We start from the raw sequence: 13,702 nt of genomic DNA on the forward strand, positions 1-13,702 counted from the left end.
ATTACTGTGACCGCACAGCAAAACTCAACAGAGAAGTACAATTCCAGCCTGTGACAATGGACAAAGGCTGCGATTCAACCAGCCCAACAGAGAAGACAGACCGGGTCACAAGAACCGGGGGCGACTTTGAGTCGACTTGTCCCCCCCTGTCACGTTATCCGTGTCGTGGCTCTCTCGAAACCTGTCACTGACCACAGCAGAAGTTCAGACCAACTTAACCAACCTTACTCATTTTCCAATCCCATCATCCGCTTTCCAAGGCTTTCTTTCCAGTCACCGGTGTCCCCGGACAGCAGGCCCTGCTGGGGAGACCAGCGAGGAGTGTAATGGTGTGTTCTGCTTAGGCAGGTGGTATGGCCGACACCCTCATCACAATTCTTGTTGTTTCCCCATCTGAAATGCCCTCATGTCATTGAGGCAAACATGCAAAATGCATTAGTAATCTGTCATGCTGTTTTGTCACCCTGCCTTTTTTTCTGTCATTGCATGGTGGTGCTCTCTCTCTTTCTCTGTCTTGTCTCTCTGTCAGTCTGTCTCTCTCTCTCCCTGAGTTTTCCCTCAGTGATGGTGCACATGTCAGGCCATCAAAACCATTAACTGACATCCATATTCAAAGAGGAAACCCATCCTCTTTCGGCTTTAGCGTGCATTCAAATCAGACCTCATCAAATTTTAACAGTTCTGTGTGTTTTTAGTTCGAAGTGGTTTTCCCACCGACCTCTGTTGTCCTCGCTCAGGTTCACGTTTGTCCACCACATCGGGAGACAATTTGAGCAGAGCTAGAGAAATACAGGCCAATAATAATAATGGATTACACTCATATAGCGCTTTATCTGGACACCCAAAGCGTTTCACATTGAAGGGGGCAACTCACTTCAACCACCACCAATGTGTAGCGCCCACCTGGGTGATGCACGGCAGCCATTTTGCACCAGAACGCTCACCACACATCAGCTTGAGGTGGAGAGGGAGGAATCGAGCCAACTACATGGGGGGGATGATCAGGTGGCCAGATGGAGAGCCAGTTTGGGAATTTTGCCAGGACAGCAGGGGACCCCGTCCCCCTACTCTTTATGATAAGTGCCATGGGATCTCTAATGACCACAGTGAGTCAGGACCTCGGTTTAATGTCTCATTCGAAGGACGGCATTTCTTACAGTGTCCCAATCACTGCATTGTTTGTTTTTTTTTTTTTAATTAGGACCAGATGGAAAACTGCCCCCTACTGGCCCACCAACAGGCCCACCAACACCACTTCCAGCAGCAACTCAGTTTCCCTGGGAGGTCTCCCAGAAACTCAGTTTCCCCGGGAGGTCTCCCATTCAAGTACTAGCCAAGCCCATACCTGCTTAGCTTCCGCCGTTTGGCATTGCCAGGGTACATGTTGATATGGCTGCTGATTATAATCTAATGTTATTTTTGAGCCGCAGGAGCTGGGGTTGTTTTTCTTATCAGTTCTCAAAAACCCAAATCAGTTTTTGGTATCTCACCTGTAACGTACGCTGTGACGGTTATAAAGTAAACATCCATTACACTAGATCTATTGCATACAGAAGCATATCAATTTATTATTGTTGGTCCGAATAAGAAAACAAATTTTTTTAAAAGGAGAGTTGAGAAATGGTAGAAGTTTTCTAGGCCTGCACTAATTAAAGTTTCTTATTTGCCACTCCTTTTTTTGAGGTAATTGTGTGCTCTGGCAGACTGTGTGTCCCATCACCCACAGGACCCTCATTCTCCAGCATAATACATCAAAACGGGCATGAAACGAGTGGAGAGAAATGGACAATGACGCACAGCATTGAGCTGTCAAACCTTCAGTTCAGCAGATGCCCGTTCCTCCACGAGTGGGGGAGACGCGTCAGGCGAGAGCGGGCTTTTGGTATGAACGCGGTAGTCAGCTTGACAGGAACTTAAACAATTGTTCAGTAATGAGACAAATTCGGCTTGACAGCTCATGATGGAGCATAACAGGCCTAATTGAGAGGAAGTATCACCAGCCCGGTGTATCACTGGGATTAATCTCCTGGCAATCACACCCTACTGACGAAACAAAAGATCTTTTTTTCTTCTTTTTTTTCTCGGTATGGAGAAGCTGCATGGATAGTAACGACGCAGCCAGACCCTCGATATTTCCTCTCACAGACGTAAATACTTCCACAGCAATTATGCTCCGGGAAGGATCTGATGAGAGTATTCTGTTGTACAAGAGTAATAATACACAAATGAGTGTGATCTCGTGGGAAACCTGGACCAGAAATAGTCCTACACCTGCCGCAGCCCAAATCATCCTCATTAGAACAGAAAACAGTGGCCTATTACACGATATGTTTTTCCCGCCGACATCATTAAATACAGATGCATTTTGCTGTCCTTTCTTTTTTTTCTTTCTCCCTTCGTCGCTCTGTCTCTCTTTCTCCCTCCGTTTGTTTGCGAGCATGTCGTGTGTGCCTGTGACACTAATATGACAACTCAAGCTCGAGGACAATGAGGGAGGCAAACGCAAGCATGGCGCATTTGTTCAAGGAAATAGCATGTCAGCTAGGTGCGTACTGTGAGGCAGAGTGATTTTGTAAAACCAACAGGAAATTGTGAAAGGAAGTACAGCGATAGAGGAGTAACACTCTGCCTCTCTCTCTCTCTCAGTAAGAGCCTGCATGGTTCCCCCCCACCCACCCATGTTGCGAGTTGAGGTTCAGTCTGACAGAAAACAGGATTAGAGTCTGGCCTTAGATCTAGCTTTACCTCCTGAACACATTACCACGCTCAATTAGCGCTCACTATTGGTCCATTATAGAGACTTTCACAAAACCGGAGCGTTAGCTGGGAAGTCTGAAGCTCTTTGTAAGCAGACAAAAGGAGGCAGGTTCCTCATCTCTCTGGCTCAGTCAAATGCCCAGAGTGACATATGTCACTGCTGGACTGTTGAAAAGGGCAATGTCCCAGCATCTAGAGAATGCCTTCCGCTTGGGTGGCACGGTGACTTTGCACTGTCTGCCCCAGTTCGAGCCAGAGTGATATGAGTGCAACTGTTACAGTTGTGTCGCCATCTAAATGACTCATGTCTGACTGTCTGTCTGCAGGCCAAAACAGGGGGGAACTGTCGGTAGTGATGTTGACTCACCTGCAGGGAGGACAAGAGGCATGGACATGAGGTCAATGGGGGAGGGGTGAGGTTAAAGTTTGGATGGGGGAATCAGATGTGACATAGGGAGGTGGGGGGTAGTAAAGTGAGCTGGGATGAGTGAAGTGTCTGTCTCGATGAGAGCAGGTAGAGCGGTCTCAGCACTGAGTTAAAGCTACTGACAACTTGGTGTAGATTTTTAAAATATGTGATACTGAATAGGTATGAGTTAAAAAAAATTACTCAAGAGTTTCAATAAAAAAAGAACTGTGTTTACTTTAAACATGCTTAAAAAACTGCCTGACAGGCTCTAATATGGCCACCAGGGCTGCGGGGGAGTGGTCTGATCACATAAAGAACTCAGCAATATGGTGGTCATTGAAAGCTCTGCTAGCAATGGGAGCATCAGTTGTACATGTGTGTACCGTAGTGATTATCCTAGGGGTTGATTCAACCAGCAGAGGATGTTCTTTCTGCAGCAATTGAGGAAGTTTGGTGTGCCGCAGGAACTGTCGAGCCAACTCTACACCACAGACATCAAATCTGTCCTGTGCACATCATCCATCACGGTCTGGTTCGGAGCAGCAACAAAACAGGATAGGAGGGGTCCGCAGTGGTGTAGCGGTCTAAGCATCGGCTTTGTGTCGGTGCAGTTGCCCACTGGGGACCGTGGTTCGCTACCCGGTCTCGTCAGATCCGACTATGGCCGGACTCGATGAAGCAGTAATAATTGGCAACGCTGTCTTCGGGAGGAGAGCGGAGTCAGCTTGTGTTCATCACATGAATGCGTCTCTGGGTGTGTCGGAAAAAGCAGTGGTTCGGCCTGGATTCGCCTTGTCACGGAAGTGCCGAGACGTCTCCTTCGAGACTGCCGTTTGGAGAGATTCAGTTGGCGAACGCATGCAGTACGAGGGTGGGAGTTTGAATTAAAAAATAGGGATCGATTGGCCACTAAATGGGGAGAAATCAGAAATAAAGAAAATAAAAAACCGGATAGGAAGAGACTGCAGTGTAAGATAAGCAGAGTAAAAAAAAAATCATTGGCGCTCCCCTGCCCACCCTGCAGGATTTGTACACCTGTAGAGCCCCCTCACCCAGGACACAGTCTGTTTGAACGCCTACCCTCTGGCAAGTGCCACAGAGCGATGGGCACCAAAACAACCAGATATGAAAGAAAATCTACTTTATTTAACATTGTATTCTTACAATAAATGTGTTTTCTGCATTTAACCCATCCTATTGTATAGCAGCAGTGGGCAGCTGCAGCGCCCGGGGACCAACTCCACTTCTATTTTCCATTGCCTTGGTCAGGGGCACAGACATGAGTATTAACCCTAACATGAATGTGTTTTTCTAAATTTACTTCTGATTTTTCCCTTTTTCTCCCAATTTAGTGGCCAATCGCTCCCTATTCTAGCTCAAACACCCACCCTCATACTGCATGCGTTTGCCAACTGCATCTCTCCGGCCGGCAGTCTCAAAGGAGACGCCTCGCCACTTCCGTGACAAGGCGAATCCAGGCGGCACCACTGCTTTTTTCCGACACACCCTGAGACGCATTCATGTGACGAACACAAGCCGACCCCGCCCCCCTCCCGAAGACAGCGTTGCCAATTATTGCTGCTTCATCGAATCTGACAAGACCGAGGCGCAAACCCCGGTCCGCAGTGGGCAACTGCATTGACACAAAGCCGATGCTTAGACTGCTACAGCACCGTGGACTCTACATGCATGTCTTTTTGATGGTGGGTGGAAACCGGAGCACCCGGAGGAAACCCATGCAGACATGGGGAGAACTTGTAATTGTTCTAATCTCGTAATTGTTTTACATGCCGTGTTCACAAGAATCTTGCCTCTCGACTCGTACTTCTGATTGACTATGGTGATGCTGTCTATGAAAACGCATTAAAGTCACTCCTTGTCCTTCTTAACACAGCACATAATGGACTCTTCAGATTTGTCCTTTTCTCACTCGTGATGCACTTAAATGGCCATCTCTAAATGTAAGAAGACACATTCACTGGCTTCAACTTAAGATTGAAATGTACTCATTTCAAATAGCCTCCTTATTTACAACAGTATCTTGTGCCTTTTACTTCGAATGATCAAGTCAGGCACTCTGCTCAGCTCTACTTCTCGGTCCCTCGTGCTAAGAAAACAACTGGAAAGAAAGCTTCTAAGTGTCTTCTTCCTTTCAGATGGACTGCTCTTGTTGTCAATGATGCTGTCACTGTTTATACCGGATGTTTATATCTGATTGTATTTGGTGAGCCATTCTATTGTTTTTCCATTATTGGCCACTTTGGTCACATGTTTTCAATATTTTCCTTAATAAATGGATGTGGTTTGTCCTTGTTTTTGTTTTGTTTTTCATTAGTCGGTTGTCTGTATGTACATTACTGTATAATGGTATTTCTGTTGTCAGTCCTCTGTTATGTAGTGATTGTGTTATATGTGGGGACCCCGCTCAAAAACGAGATGGTACATCTCAGGGGGTTTATCCTAATAAATATATTTTGAGCCTATCGCTGACTTTCTTTGAAAATGAAAGATGCAAGTAAGTGACTCTAAGACAGTTTCAACTTGACAACATACATTTTCTGTTTTGTTTTTTTTTGCGGATCCCCCCCCTTTTCTGCCCGATTGTATCTGGCCAATTATCCCAATCTTCCGAGCCGTCCCAGTCTCTGCTCCACCCCCTCTGCCGATCCGGGGAGGGCTGCAGACTTACCACGTCTCCTCCGATACACGTGGAGTCACCAGCTGCTTCTTTTCACCTGACAGTGAGGACAGTGAGGAGTTTCACCAGGAGCATCACGCTATTCCCCCCAGTTCCCCCTTCCCCCCGAACAGGCACTCCGACCGACCAGAGGAGGCGCTAGGGTAGCAACCAGACCACATACCCACATCCGGCTTCCCACCCGCAGACACGGCCAATTGTGTCTGTAGGGACGCCCGACAAAGCCGGAGGTAACACGGGGGTTCGAACCGGCGAGCCCCGTGTTGGTAGGCAACGGAATAGACCGCCATGCTACCCGGATGCCCCTTACATTGTTAAACGGACCAAACGTTTATTTCCTGTTGCAGTGTTGTTCAATACAGTAGCTGGCAGGAAATATAAACTAGGGTCCAAAATGTTCCCTAGCAACAGAATTCCAGTGAATCCATCTATAAGTCCTGCCTTCTCCAAAACAGCGAGACAAGAACGGAGAAAACGTATCATGTCAAGATCTCCCCCTGAATGGCTTAAAATGTTCTATCTTTGGCAGGGCAGCGTTCTGACACATTTGACCTCATTGGCTTTCTGAAGCTTTCAAATCATCTTTTTTATTCACCCTGCCTTGCCTAGGTTCATCCTGATCAGTCTGTGACATCTGTTTTTCACATTCTAAACTCCCGATGAAAATGTTCATGAATAGAAAAAAAGGAATATATAAGCCATGATATATATAGGATAAAAAATAATATACACTTTAAGGGGGATGATCATGGCAGACATAGTAACATCAAGCATTTCAAAGCTAAATAATTTCATTGTTTTGACAGACACATTCAAGATGGCTCAAATAAATGTATCATTTTAAACAGAATCGAATATATAAGAACCAATATTTTACTGAGTATCCAGTTTTGAGGGCCACAGCACCTCAAGTTGTCTGAATGAAGCTGTGATCTTCTCAATTTAGACTAGCTCTCCTCGAAGTTCAAAGGGCAAATCGTAATCTCTCTGTAGTCGACGATCATTTGTGTCCTCCCTCACTCTCAGGCTCCCCTGCTGAGAGACAGGAAGCATCAGCACTGGGATTATCTTTAGGATTATGCAGTCACTAAACTGCCTACAGTGTATGATGTACCCTGCTGTGCTGCATGTGTTTTGACTGAATCTCTGTAGTGTTATTCTTGTGAACATATTGAAACCATGTGTATTTGCGCCACACGGGTTGTTAGTGTAACAGTGTACGACCACGGATGTGTAGACTCACTAGCCCTTGGTTAATGGGTCGGACCCTTTAGTTGACTGGTTAGCGGAGTCGCCCGTGGTGTGGGGAACCTAGGTTCGATTCCCGCTTGACCCCTGAATTCCCGCTACATTTGGTGCGACTACCTTAACCAATTAACTAAAGGGTCCGACCCGTTAGCCAAGGGCTAGCGAGTCTACACATCCGTGGTCGTACACTTATAATAGTTTGGTCCTCATTTTTGCCCTGTGATGGCCTGGCGGCCTGTCCAGGGTGTCTTCCTGCCTACCGCCCAATGACTGCTGGGATAGACTCTAACATCCCCGTGACCCTGACAGCAGGCCAAACGGTTTGAATAATGGATGGATGGACTACTGACCTGAGGATAGGCAGGTGGTCTCGGCTCACCCCCTCGATGTGGCAATCTATGGTCGAGCATGGAGGGAAGAGAAGGGGAAGAAAAATCCAGTACATCCTGGTAAACACCTGAGTCCCTCACATCTTCATAGACATGGCCTTGAGACTCCATTGGGTAGTGGGTGTCTTCTGGAAGAGAGAAGTGAAACACACAAATCTCAAAACCTGGAGCTGGACAAGGTGGAAATCTGAGAGCAAATTCTCCTGTCTGTGATCACCTTTCCAAAAGTAGTTACTGGATAAGAGCACAGTGATATTTCATCTCACATCTAGTCATTTCACCAAGGCTATGTCAGTGCTAATCCAACATGGAAATGTTTTGATTACAGAAATATACAGGGCGTTGTCTGTTTCTCACCTGACATGTGAGTTTCCTCAGGATGTGGGTAGAGATGAGACCGGTGGTGACTAGTCGGATAGTAGTAGTGAACACTTTCCTTGAATGGTTAAAACACACACATGCGACAAACGGCGTTAGTTTACCTCGCCCCCTTTCTCTCATCATGGAATTGGTTTTAGGGGAATATAATTTCCATGTGGATGGCAGCCCCCAGAGGAAACATCTTTCTTCAAAGTTCAAATCCTTGTTAGCCTTTTGCAAAGTGCAAAATGATCATTTCACCAAGATCGATGTGTATTTTGAATGCTAATTGTGTGGTATTGATCTGTGTTCCATCTCTGAGAGCAGCTAGAGGTTTTTATTAGTTTACCCATCCATTTCCCTTGTTATGCCACAATCCACTTCCTGCCTTTGACAAATCCCATCATCCCACTGCCCAGTACTCTTCTCACCTCTTTTTTGTTTTTTATTAAACCGTTTTCTATTTTCGTTTTTTCTTCTTTTTACATATTTCCTCGATTATCTTTTTTTCTCTCTCTCTCATCACGCTGAACTCCTCCCCCATTTGTCTATGCTCTCACCTCGGCATAGCTCTCGTAAACATTACTGTCTGTCTCGGATCCAGAGTCAATGAGGAGGGTCCGCTGGGCTTTGGCATTGATCTTCTCTCTGCTCTCGTACCTATTGGAGCTGCCCGCTGCAGATGAGCTGGACCTGAATGGGATCAGATTCCTACGTAAGATCTTACTTCTCCCTTCAATCCATCGTTCATCGTTTTACTTTTCCATTCATTCCTTCCTTCATCATGTTCTCTCTTGTTCGTCTGATTTTTGTGAGACTGTGCGATGGGCCAAAAACACAAGATACACACGAGCAACTCATAGCAATGTCCCTCATGCATGTTATAAAGTGATAAAATGCTTGGCTTATGATACATGTACACAATTAATGCTGCTACATAGCCACATAGCAAAATCTAACAGGAAGCCAGCCACTGTGGATTATAGCGTCTGCTTGGTGACACTAATAGCAACAGATACTTTGTCCCTCCAAGCAGAATCCTGTTGTTTTGCTTGATGGGCTGTTTTATTAGCAGGATCAGCCTATGGATCAGGGCTGAGATCTCTGGGAGGGAAAATGATGAAGGCCTCTTATTAGTTTGACTGCAGAGCCTTGACTCACTCCTTCTCTTCATTCTTCTTGTGATCCAACACGCTGCCTTCTCTGCTCCCTGGGTGAGATAGTAAATGAGAATTGAGGGAGAGAAACAAGGGAAAAGGGGTTCAGTATTAAAAAATATAGAACTATAAGGGTCCTCTCATCAGCCCTGAAATAAGCTTGATTGATGGAGGCAAAACAGTAAGAGATAATTGCAAGGAAAAGTGAAGCAAATTGCGAGGTAAAAAAGGGATATGTAAAGACCAGTGGGAGGACACATGCAAGGTGCAAAGAAAGAGAGGTAGTTAGGTGGGCAACCTGACAGACATACCGAAAAACAAATATAAATGGACAGTTGTGGGGAGAGAGAAGGGAAGGACGTGACGCTAACAAATGAGAAAAAAGGAAATGGCGCAATGCAAGACATAGCATCTCTGAGGGATGAATTTGGGAGGGAGGGAAAGATTTGGTGCAAGAACACAGGGGGGAGGAGACAGGATAGACAGATATAATAAAGAGGGACAAAAAGAGATGAGAGGGAGATGGGGAGGTGATGGTTGAATCAAGCTTCACAGCAATCTCTTCTGGAGTCTTGCAAAAGCTCTGGGACGTCATATGGCAGAAGGGAGGAAGTCGGTCACACATAAATAGAGAGATTACTGTTGTTACCTAGCTGGCCCTGCCTTTTCTTCCATCGCAAACCAAGAAAGCAACCGAATGAATTCATCGCCAGCAGAACTCCAACAACCACTGTGAGGGTTACCGTCAAATACGTGGGAAGTCCGGCTGTACCTAGTCGCCAAACCCGAACAAGAGCAGTTTAGTTTAATGCATATTAACAGGGATTAAAGAGAGATAGGGGGATGGAAATGAAGGATGATAATAGAGAGTGACTGATGCAGAACCATCCACACTCTCATTTGTCTTTATTGATTAAAGACTAGAGGTAGGTAAAAGGTATGGGTTGGGAGCCATGACAACTGCTAGTCTCAAAGAGCAAACATTAACTGCCTCGGCGGTGCATACATTAACATGATTTAGCTAAATGAAGGTGGATGCTGGGCAAATGCAATTTACAATTGCCCTTAAAAGCTTCTCTCTTTTTTTTTCCCCCCCTGCAAGCTTTGTGATAAAAGACTTACTTTGTGAGCCTTTGCCATCACTAGCTGGGGCCTCATCTGGTTCTGGACCCTCTGTAGAGAGGACCACAATGAAAACAACAACAAAATATTATGAACACCAGGGTCCTCCCAAGTCATGACTCAATCAGTGAAACTGTGCTACATTTAGCTGATCACAGAGCGGCGGAGTGTGACTGGTGTTCCTGTCAGTGTCAGATCGGGGCTACACCAAGCTGACCCTCAGTGGTGATGGTCAGTACTGCATTGTTGTCGGCATAGTCGCTCTCTCCCATTGCGTTGAGGGCATTGACGGAGAAATTGTAGGTGGTGACGGGGGACAGACCAGTGACTGTGAAGAAGGCTGCCCTGGGAGGGAAGACGTCCACATACAGGAAACTGACTGACTGTGCCTGGCGGTATCTATCAATCGAAAGGGAATTGGCCATAGCCTCCGGTTACTCACCCAATGAACATCGTCCATTACAAGTACAATCATGAAAATACTGAATTATTGATTATGTTGATCATTCGATGTTTGACATTCTTCCATGACCTTTCACCTGATACGGAATCTCTGCTGCAAACCGCCATTAAAGCCAGGGATCCACTCCAAGGTGACTGAGTCATGTCCAACACTGGCCTGGCGGAAGGATGAAGGAGGATCCGGGCGATCTGAGTTAGAGGAGAGGAGGGCAAAGGTACTCTGCTCATTATTTTTTTTTTCCTGCCTGTTCTCCATAATTGTATCCGGCCAACTACCCCACTCTTCCGAGTCGTCCTGATCGCTGCTCCACCCCCTCTGCCGATCTGGGGAGGGCTGCAGACTACCACATGCCTCCTCCAATACACGTGGAGTCGCCAGCCGCTTCTTTTCACCTGACAGTTTCACCAGGGGGATGTAGTGTGTGGGAGGCTCACGCTATTTACCCCAGTTCTCCCTCCCCCCCCGAACAGGCGCCCCAACCGACCAGAGGAGGCGCTAGTACAGCGACCAGGACACATACCCACATCTGGCTTCCCACCCGCAGACACGGCCAATTGTGTCTGTGGGGATGCCTGACAAAGCCGGAGGTAACACAGGGATTCGAACCGGCAATTCCCATTTTGGTAGGCAACGGAATAGACCGCCACGCCACCTGGATGCCCTCTGCTCGTTAAATTTATGCTTGTTTGGGAACCCCCCACTTTTTGGAGAGGTCAGGGAGATAGTCGGGGAATGATTGCACCAAAAATGTGACATGCAACTGTCAATGATTCCCATTTACTTGCAAGATTTGCAAGCCCAAATTACTGGAGGATACCTAGCAGCTTATCTGTTTTTATTTAATTCAAATGCTGCCCTGTTTCACACTTACATTTTTTATTCTGAAAAATTTGTATTTTGTGCTCTGACCCAATAAGTCAGTGTGAAAAACACTGACACAGCATACATCCCTGTTATGAAAGCCCACTCACTCTTATTAAGGGTTCTTATTTAACTTTTAATGTAAATAAATGTTTTATGAAAGTGTGACCAAAAACATACAAGCAAAAATTCATGAACTGTCAGACTGTCAGCCAATTAGCAAAACATCAAGCAACTGCACGCCTCACACCCGGCTAGTTCTCAAACTCACTTTGAATTTGCTTAACATCACTAGCACCTCCTCTGGTCGGTCAGGGCGCCTGTTCAGGGGGGAGGGGGAACTGGGGGGAATAGCGTGATCCTCCCACGCGCTACGTCCCCCTAGTGAAACTCCTCACTGTCAGGTGAAAAGAAGCAGCTGGCGACTCCGCATGTATCAGAGGAGGCATGTGATAGACTGCAGCCCTTCCCGGATCGGCAGAGGGGGTGGAGCAGCGACCAGGACGGCTTGGAAGAGTGGGGTAATTGGCCTGGCACAATTGGCGAGAAAAACGGGGGGCGGGGATGTTGCTTAACATCTGCTGAAGTCATCCTGTCTGTATTTCTTACACATTTTAAACAGAAGCCACTGGGACTTGTAATAACGATTTAGCCCCCTATTTTCCATAAAGGTGCCTTTTTTGACAGCAGTAACTGACTATTTATCTATCAATTCTGGTATTTAGGTTTTTTTTTTCTGCAGTGCTTCTCATTACTTCTTCATTACTTTTCCTCTCCACACATAGGTTTTGTTATAAACACGGACAGGGAGCAAAGGCATATGTGCTCTCTCAAAATAAACTGACTGTTTTGCCCAATTTATCCAACCAAAGGCTTGTAGTAAATGACGGATGCTGTAGGTTATTATCCGATTTGCGGAGACAATTTTAAGGAGGCCACTCAGGCCACAAGACTGACAAAAGGGCATTGTTTTGGTCAGGACAGCAAACAGAGTTTGAATTATTTTGTATTTGGAATATGAAAAAAAAAAACAAAAAAAAAAACAGTGGTGGATGAGATACCGACGGGCAAAAAGGGGTAGTTTTAGGGTTGAAGCGGGAGAGGATGAGGAGAGGCAGCAAAGCAGCAACACAAGAAGGCGATGCTGTGCTGGTCTCTGGCCCTAGGCTGTGGCGCAGTTCGCCGAGTAAATAATTCCCACTATCAGCTCCACTCACAAGATACCGGGGCAAAGAGGTCAGCCTTGTTTTGGATGTTCGGCTCCTTCATATCCAAAATGCGCCAGGCAAGGAAAGAGGTCGGCTCTTCCTCTCGGGCTCTCGGACGATAAGAAAGCATATAATATTTATTATCACTGCATCAGATTAATTATGAATATTCACGGCCCTAAAAATGAGTGGGAATAAACAGGGCAAGTATTGGATTGTATTTCACGCTTTAAAGATTAAATGTGTCCAATGACAACTGTGGGGCTTTGCTGAGAGAGGAACTGTGTTGGTGGTGGAGCGAGGATACATGGGTAGCTTGCAGGCAAGAAATCCAAAGTGTGCCGGGAGAGGAAAATGTATCACGGTAGCATTATCTGAGAGAGGTAGTGCTATAGGCTCAGTGATAAGGTGGAGATAGGGCAATGGAATACGATTCCTTAAAGGGCTGACACCCAGGCGCTCTCTCTCTCTCTCTCTCTATAGGAGAGAGAATTCTGCATGCTGGAGGGCCTTTCTGCCCTATCTTTCCAGAGTGATAAGTTCTCAGACAAGGCTACACAGACACAAATATTTTGAGATGCTGCCAAATTAGTGCCAGTGGGGAAACTCGTGGTCTGCTGCTACCTACGTGATGTGCATGATTCCTGTACGATATGTGGCCTAACCCTTGACCTTGATTTGCGTTCATTTAACATTGACTGTATGTGTTATGCATGCATCCTTGCCCACACACACACACACACACATACTTGTGCTGACAAGCTGGATGTCAAGAGAATCTTGGCCAAGAGAGTTGCGGGCGGTGCAGCTAAAAACGGCGTAGTCCAACGTTGCGCTCACGTTCACTACCACAACGGAGCTCACATAATAGGAGCCCTCCCTCACAGTCCGCTTCACATACCTAAAACATACACACGGGACAGCAAGCACACACACACACACACACACACACACACACACACACACACACACACACACACACACACACAGTACGATAGATAAAGCCTAAGAAAGCAGACAGCAGGAATTG

The 13,702-nt window shown here is 46.3% G+C and overlaps 1 protein-coding gene across 1 annotated transcript in view; it reads right to left on the bottom strand.

The window, feature by feature from the left end:
* Positions 1 to 6,806: 6,806 nt before the first annotated feature.
* nphs1 (NPHS1 adhesion molecule, nephrin) overlaps positions 6,807 to 13,702 on the bottom strand; it is a 155,998-nt gene continuing 149,102 nt past the window's right edge. The window contains exons 24-32 of the mRNA XM_056286173.1: positions 13,422 to 13,573; positions 10,680 to 10,791; positions 10,349 to 10,539; positions 9,668 to 9,784; positions 9,023 to 9,071; positions 8,422 to 8,554; positions 7,859 to 7,937; positions 7,463 to 7,629; positions 6,807 to 6,896 (exon numbers count right to left, since the gene is read on the bottom strand). Of these exons, the coding sequence (XP_056142148.1) occupies positions 6,807 to 6,896; positions 7,463 to 7,629; positions 7,859 to 7,937; positions 8,422 to 8,554; positions 9,023 to 9,071; positions 9,668 to 9,784; positions 10,349 to 10,539; positions 10,680 to 10,791; positions 13,422 to 13,573 (1,090 nt within the window). The remainder of the gene's footprint in view (positions 6,897 to 7,462; positions 7,630 to 7,858; positions 7,938 to 8,421; positions 8,555 to 9,022; positions 9,072 to 9,667; positions 9,785 to 10,348; positions 10,540 to 10,679; positions 10,792 to 13,421; positions 13,574 to 13,702) is intronic.

Source organism: Lampris incognitus, chromosome 9 (assembly GCF_029633865.1).
Source record: "Lampris incognitus isolate fLamInc1 chromosome 9, fLamInc1.hap2, whole genome shotgun sequence".
Lineage (NCBI taxonomy): Eukaryota > Metazoa > Chordata > Actinopteri > Lampriformes > Lampridae > Lampris > Lampris incognitus.